Raw genomic sequence first — 8,411 nt, 5'->3', positions numbered from 1 at the left:
TCAAATAATTATTGAAATTGTCTATTCCATAACAAAACAAAATTATAGTTATACATAATTATTGAAAATATATGTATCAAAAAATATAACAAATAATTACTAAAAATATACATAATTTCGTTATGAAGTTCATAAAAGTATAAAATTATTAATAATATGAACATTATTAAATCTATGATTTTTTTTTGTGTTTTTAATAAATATTTTAAAGTTATTACATAATTTCATTATAATAATTAAATAATTCTTAAATTGTTTAATTCAAACTTTCTTTTGATAGATATAGATGGAAAGTGGGATATAATAGAGCCACTTGGTTAGATTAGATTAGATCAAACTTTGGTAAAGAGAGATTTTATGAATAATTTTAGACTTTTAGGAAGGGATATCCAAAAGGATAAACATAGAGGAAAGAGAGATGGGCCAGGCATACTGAGATGTCAAAATGAGAGGGAGAAGAGAGTGATGAGGTGGCTTTATGAGGGAGCAAGGCAAACTAAAATGAGGGACCGAGAGTTCTGGTTAGGGTAAGGGAGAAAGCTCGGGCCATGATGTGACATGTTTCTACTTTAATATATAGATAGATAGATTGATAGATAGATAGATGGGTTTATTTACATCCATGATCCATATTCCCATTGCCCAACCCAGGTATTATGGGCCCATCTAAATCCAAACCCAAGCTTAAACATACAAGACAATTGGAGAGCTCTTGCACAATTGCAAGTGATCTGACCAACATCGGAGAAACAGGAACAAGGAATTTCCCCTACAAATTTCGCGCTTTATCTTTTACAGATCGGTAGCCCATGACTGTTAACTAAACAGTTAACTAGGCCACGATCAATTCACCAATAATACAAAGATATACAGGAATTATAATTCAGTACAAAGAATCAATTCTTACGTGTGTCACAAACGTATACAGGTTGTTCATGTTGTCGAAAGATGAGGGAGAATGAACACAACTACACCACAGAAAATAAGAGAATAAATCAGATAGACAGAATGATATGCACGTGTAGCCATGCAATAAAAACACTCAACCACTTGCAAGCTAAAATGTGACAACAGAATACAGACATCCATCAAATAAATACAGAAGGGGATTTTGTTCTGGTTTTCTGCAGAGGAGATGCAGGTTGGTGTATTCCTCATAGATGTTAAAGAGATGGAAGACAACGTGTTAGTAGTCCTGGTTTCAAAAAAACAGAAGTGATGCAAGGAGCACCCCCAGTGATGATAGGAAGACACAGGTGGTCCTTCGTGGCTGTCCACTTGGCTTTGGTGAGGTTGGAGATGCAGCAGCAGTCCCACTTGATGTATTAGTCTTAGCAGAAGGAAATGGAGGCTCTGCTACATTAGAATCTTCCAGGACTGGATTTGGGGCCTCAGCTGGGGGTAAAAAGTCAGGAGTAATGACTTGCATGAGACTACCAGGCTGAACAGGAGTCATGTAAATTGGTATATTCTTGCCCATACCCAAACATCGGTTCTCTGCATTAACATGAAGCAGCACCACATTAATGACATACCAATCTTGAACTTGTAAATTACACTGCATAATACAATTGGCAGGATGTACCATTATGGAAGGAACAAATACACCACAATGGATGTAGACTGTTGTACAAATTTTTTATGATTGAATAAAAATGTTTTTTGCTTTTCTTTTTTGGAAACATTACTAGCACAATGACAGCATTAAATTTGATGCAAAGGATAAAACAGAAGAATCTGATTGGAGTAGGATAGAACTTACTTCTGTAAGCTGCAGCAGTCCCTGGGAAGTCAGAGATGATTCCATCTATTTTACCTAATGTAACAAATGTATTGATCTCAACAGTTGGATCTGAGAAGAAGTCCCATGCTTGAGAAACAAACTCATTTCTGAATAGATATACATAGGCGGTGAGGTTGAATGCCTGCAGTTTTGATACCACTTTGGTCATACCAGTAATGAAGGCCTGATTTACAGGAAATACATTTGACTTGGTGATTGCTACAGAATGAGCAAATCGCTTGATATCCTTGATGGCCGAGTCATCAATATCACTGATAAATTCATCAACACTGTAGACCAACTTGTAATTGGTTTTCTCCATGAATTTCATTAAAACAGAGCTATTGGTGGACTGGATCATAACCTTCTGGTTTTCATTATTATAGCCAGACTTGTTTAAAGCAACAACGACTGCATCTATTACATTGAAACCTAGATTCTCCATAAGATAGGCTGCATGCTGAAGGAAAGGAAAACAAAATGTTGATCCAGCTGAAAATAATGAGTTCTACTTGTATGAATGTAAATGAGGAAGATTCAAGTCAGGATGGGAAGTAGAAAACCCTCCTGCTGCTGCACAGATGCTGTACATGCATCAAAGAAGGGCCCTGCCACTACAAACATGTGCTACCTAAAAATGAAAAAAAAAAAAAGTGTATTCTCAAGATATTGTACTATTCCATGTCATAATTTCCCCCATCCATCAAACCGTCCATCCAAACTCTAAAGCATATAGGCCATTCTAGAATTTTCAGCCACCAAAAGCTGCCAAGTGAGAGACAGTATGAAGTGCTTCCTCATACACTCCTGCTGCTTGCATGCCCTAGGACTTAAATTTGTAATGGCACCATCCTGACTTGGACATTCCTTATAAAATATATTACCAATTCATAGTTGACTGGTTTCCATTTATATGCATAATATGAATTTACATTGTCTAGAAATTCTCTGGAGCCCGCTAAATCTCAATCCCGCAATAAAAACAAATAAATCATAAAGAGAGAAAGATCCTATCTTTTTGCCTGGGGTTGTAGTGGTCTCCTCGGGTAGAGTGAAGGTTGACCTTGGATTAAAACCATTAAATTGGAAGTTTTGAATTCTATGGTTGATACAATGTGTGTGTTCAAGCTCCGCAGCTAGGAGTATAGTCTCTATGAATGGGATACAGAGATCAAATAGAAGGATTCTGTACATGGGCCTACAATCCTTGGTGTTAATCATGTTATATTCCATATTTTTCTTTTCAATTAACCTACCAAGCAAAAAACTCTCAGAAGGGTTCAATCCACCAGTTCTAACCCTTGAAGGATAGCTTCCACCCTTTGGCCAAGGCAGATACCACTACAACCCTTCTGCCTAAAGGTGAGTGAGCCTTGAGCCTTAAGAGAACCTGCAAGCATAGCATGTTCAGCAATAGGTACTGACCTCTATGCTGATCAAGACAGGAAGTGAATTGCCTTTTGCAAATGCCATGAAGTCATCCAATGAGAAGAATTTTCCATCATTTTTATGTACAGGATTCCGGAACAAACCATAATCCAGGAAGGGGTTTGAGATAACCGCTGCAGTGAAAAGAAATTTTCAAAAAATCAAACAAGAGTAGAACAATACTTGTCCAAGACATAGCAATCTATTTAGGCATTTATTTGTATTTCAAGAACATAGAAGGATCCGTGCATGTAGAAGTAATAACAAATACTGTACTAACACAATTATAACCTTTCTGAAGATCAAGCAAAGAGAAAGCTGAGGGTAATAACAACTATGTTGGTATGAACCCTACATTAAAATAAAGTTGAACAATACAAATAAGTACTAGGACATTGAGAATCCTATCACTATGACTCTAATAGAGTAATAAAGATAATTTCCACAACCACAAATAGTAGATGTTCTAGAGGACAACTGTATATCAATATTCTGCACATGGGGCTTTTATGAAGGGAAGTCACATCTTAGGTGGTTTGTTGAAAAAAATGAACTAATAGACTCCAGAATCAGTAGGCATAATGCTGGTTTTATCTGCAAATCACTCTGGAAAAGCATATGCATCAATTGACATGCATATTTCTTACGAAGGATAAAAGTTTCAATCAGAAATAGCCTATCTAGATGAGAATTTGTGTTGAAACCCATTGTTTCTTGGTGCTCATTAATGACGAGCCACTAGGCCTTTCTAGAAGCTCAAAAGGCCTTCTATAGCGGAAACCCATGGTTTTGACGCTGCAGGTAATCACCCCGAGATAAGGACCAGATCTTTTATCTCAGGTGCATGCTTAGGTAGTTTGAGACAGTCTCAGGTCCTGTACCAACTTGTCAAAGAGTGAATTTTGGGGGTTGGTGAGGTGGAACATAAAGCATTCTTAGCATCAACTCAGAGAGCAATATAAGAAGCCTACCAACTAAGTACCATGAGCTTCTCATGGGCATATGATGTATCCCAAACATTATTTGGATCTCATGCTTGAAAAGATTGAGGGGAGAATAAGCTCTTGGAAAATCTGTAACATGTTCAAAGAAGGTAAGCTTATAAAATTGTTTGGCAAGCCTGATCACCTATATCAGGTATTTTATGTCCAACTCTAAGGAATTAAGAATCTGCAGAGAGATCTTCCATTGAGGGGATCAAAAATGACTTCCAAAATGCAGGACTGGAGGCATGCTCCCCCACTGGCAGATAGGGGTACGGACATTAGAAACTTAAAGTTGTTAATACATCACTGTAAGAAAACATTGGTGGCACTTCAATGTTGAACATGCCGCCCCATGGTGGAAGGTAATAATGGCAACATATTACTTCAGGGAAGGGGGTGGGCCAACCAATCAAGAAAAGGGAGCGGTCGACTGCCTTACAGAAGGGGAGTAGAAGATTTAAGGGGATACCAATCTTTCGTGCAATGAATTAATAAAGTCTATATGACGGATGAAGAATACACTTCTGATGTACCTGTGGTATGATGAAAGGCCTGTTATGGAACTTTCTTTCTCCTTATATCTAGTTGTTGAAAATATGAAAGCGAAGCTCCAAAACTATATTTTTATCAGCAAGTTGAGAAGCTATTATTAAGACAACCATGGAGACAAATGAAATCAATTGTTTCAGGCACAACTTAAACTCAATAGCCTGGTTGATGTTTTAAGTTGCACCATCCTCCCCTAAACTAGTGAAGCAGAAATTAAAATCTGATCATGGGATCTAAAAGGTCTATTTCCCGTTTGCTCCATTTACATTGAGTTGCAGACTCCACTGTGCAGAAGCTTCCTAACATGTTTTAAAAGAGTAAATGTTCTGCACAAAAAAAGCAAAGTGCAATTTGATCTGGTAAGAGATAACAATACAAGTGTTCACGCAACTTCCAAATAGAGGTGTTAGAGATTATTGTAAACTAAGCAAGATACTCTGGATGCTGTGGCAACGCTAATGCTAATGGAAAATGGAGGGGGATTTAATTAACATGTTTTCCATCCAGAAGAGATTGCCATGAGATATTGACAGACATTTTCCTCTGATCCTCTTGAAGCTAATCAGGACTCCTCTCAGCTGTAATTTTTTTCTTTTTTCAACTTGAACAGAAGTTTATCTTATTGTTTCTTTCTTTAGTGATTTATTCATAGTATTAAGTGTTCTTCCAGTTTTACCAGAGAGTTCATTTTGCTACTATAAGGAGGTTCCAACCATGGTTTCAAATGTCGCGACATTTTGCTAATGTCACCCGACATATGTCGATGTCGAGGCTCACCGACATGGAAATGGATGGTAATATAAAAATTACATTATTTCGGTCGACATTTCCTATATTTCGGAAATGTTGACCAAATCGGTCCAAATAACCAAAAAAGACAAATTTTCCTATTATGTCAACAAGATGTCGACTAATGTACATTAATAATACAATATATTAGTATATTATATTAATATAATACAGTATATTAATATAAATTATTCCATTAATAATTTCTATTTAATATTCAAATAAAATATTTATATAAAAGTGAAAGTGTTCAGTCGAACAGAGAAGAGAAGAGAGAGAAAGAAGGAAGAAGAAGGGGAGAAAGTGTTGAACTGGATAGACTCTTCGTCTAACCTAGTCAACCATATACTTTGCATTTGAAATTATAAGTTACAAAAAGACTAAAATGCCCCTGCATGTGAGGAGACATACAACCAACATAATACATAAAGAGAAAAGACGAAAATACCATTTTCTAACTACCTCTAACACTCCCCCTCAAGCTGGAGAATATATATCATATAATCCCAACTTGTTACATACGTAGCTCACTCTCCCTGAACTCAAACCTTTTGTGAACAGATCTGCCCATTGATCACCTGTTCTCACATGCTCTGTCTTTATCACACCATTGATGACATTTTCCCTTACAAAGTGACAATCTATCTCTATGTGTTTAGTTCTCTCATGGAAAACTGGGTTGGATGAGATGTGAATTGCATCCTGATTGTCACAATATAGCTTCATGGGTTTGCTTACTGAGAGCCCGATTTCCTGCAATAGATTCTTCAACCACAGTAGTTCACATGCAATGTGTGCCATGGCCCTATGTTCTGCTTCCGCACTGCTTCTTGCTACCACCATCTACTTCTTGTTCTTCCAAGTCCCAAGATTTCCACCGAGAAAGGTGCAATAACCTGTGGTGGATCTTCTGTCTGATACAGATCCAGCCCAGTCTGCGTTAGTGTATCCAACTATTTCAAGATTACCCCCTAGCTTATACAGTAACTGATGTGTGCACAATTTACATATAAATTCTGGTGTTTATGCATGGTTTTGATGCTGATTTGTGTGAATTCTTACCCCAATTTAGCTTGATTTTAGGAAATTGTCAAAGGGGACAAGTCTAGGGAAAAAGAGCATAAAATCATGCTACAGGAGGCCAAATATAAGGTGATACAGCCCAGCTGGGAGCAAGGCCCAACTGAGAGGTCAAAGGAGGGCCATTCGGGCCATGCAGCCCATGCTGCACTCTTTGGGAAAGCCCAAAGAGAGCACAACCAAAGCTCTCCAATGGAGCCTATTCGACCCAGCAATGAGGAGGCCCATTTGTAGATCAAGAGCAGCTCAAGAGTAGCCCAAAGTGTAGCCCAAGGAGCCTAAAGGTGGGAAACTTTCTAGAAGAGAGAAAGGAGGCGTTAAGTAAAAAACAAGGTTAATTGGGTAATTCTGGACAATTTCGGCACCGAATAGTAATTTGGGCATAACTCTCTCATCCGGACTCCGATTGAGATGATTCAAGATGAGTTGGAAAGATAAAGAAAAGTTCTAGAACTTTCATGTTTTGAGTTTTGATAGACACGGACTGAATCGGGGTCAAAATCGAGCCCGAATTATCTGGAATCGCATTGTAGAACTTTCTAGATGAGAGAACTTTCTAGAGGAGAGAACTTTCTAGAGGAAAGAGGCTGAGGAGAAGGTTATAAAAGGAGAAGAGAGCCAAGGGAAAAGGGGTCCAACATCTGATTTCAAACTCTCCTTGAGCTCTTGTTCTAAGAGAGAAGAAGAGAGAGAGATAGGTGCAAGAGAGGAAAAGAGAGGAGGAACAAGCAGCTTCAAGAGAAGAAGAAGCTGAATTTGAAGGGGGAGAAAGCAATTGGAGATCAAGGGAAATGGGGTGAAGTGTGCAACTACGTTTACCTTTCCGCAATGCAATAGGAAGGTCAAGATCAGAAGCTAAGTCAGATGCAGAAGAGGTTGGATCTACTACCGAAGTAGAAGGTGGCGGAGGTGCTGGTCTCTGTCGATGAGTATACACTTGACGAATTGATGGTCATCCAGGACACTCTTGTAACGGGACCGGGGGAAACTCAGGCACAAGAGGAACCACCGGAATGGAATCGTCAATTGGAAGAGGGAGAGGAACCTCCGTAGGCAGAAGATATGTACCAAGATTTGAGAAAGGCATTGATTCAAAAAATGTAACATCAGGGCAAACAAAGGATTTCCAGGCAATAGAGTTGTAGCATTTATACCCTTTCTGGGTCCTAGAGTAGCCAAGGAAGATACATTTAATGGAGTGAGCATCCAACTTGTCTAAACCAGGACCAAGATTCTAAACAAAGCACACACACCCAAAGATTTTGGGTGTCAAGGGAAATGGAGACAAAGTAGGAAACAAGATATGGAACGAAGAACGACCATCAAGAATGAACGTGGGCATGCGATTAATGAGAAAATAAGCAGTAAGGGCTCCATCACTCCAGAATCGTTTAGTAACATTCATATGATGAAGAAGAGACCGAGCTATTTCAAGTAGATATTTATTCTTCCTCTCAGCTACCCCATTTTGCTGAGTGTGGGCACAAGAGGTCTAATGAATTATGTCATGTTGTTCTAGATAATGCTGAAAGGATGAAAGAAAATACTCTCTACCATTGTCAGAACGAAGAATTTTAAGTGAAACACCAAACTGTGTACGCACTTCAGCATGAAATTATTGGAAAATGGAAAATAATTCACTTCTTTCTTTCATTAAATAAAGCTATGTCATTCTAGAACAATCATCAACAAAAATTACAAAATATTCGTAACCATTGTATGATTCAATTCTAATTGGACCCCAAACATCCGAATGAACTAACTCAAAAAGACAACATACGACTATTGACTCTAGG

General features: G+C 38.1%; 1 protein-coding gene across 1 annotated transcript in view; it reads right to left on the bottom strand.

Moving 5' to 3' along the window:
- Positions 1-882: 882 nt before the first annotated feature.
- Positions 883-8,411, bottom strand: part of SVL1 (SHV3-like 1) — a 32,166-nt gene continuing 24,637 nt past the window's right edge. The window contains exons 7-9 of the mRNA XM_088954336.1: positions 3,209-3,345; positions 1,763-2,243; positions 883-1,497 (exon numbers count right to left, since the gene is read on the bottom strand). Coding sequence (XP_088810462.1) covers positions 1,202-1,497; positions 1,763-2,243; positions 3,209-3,345 — 914 coding nt within the window. The 3' untranslated portion in view covers positions 883-1,201. The remainder of the gene's footprint in view (positions 1,498-1,762; positions 2,244-3,208; positions 3,346-8,411) is intronic.

Source organism: Nelumbo lutea, chromosome 1, assembly GCF_056320005.1.
Source record: "Nelumbo lutea isolate HS-2025 chromosome 1, American lotus-T2T, whole genome shotgun sequence".
NCBI lineage: Eukaryota > Viridiplantae > Streptophyta > Magnoliopsida > Proteales > Nelumbonaceae > Nelumbo > Nelumbo lutea.
The sequence above is the reverse complement of the archived record's forward strand: the minus strand, read 5'-3'. Positions and strand labels throughout refer to the sequence as shown.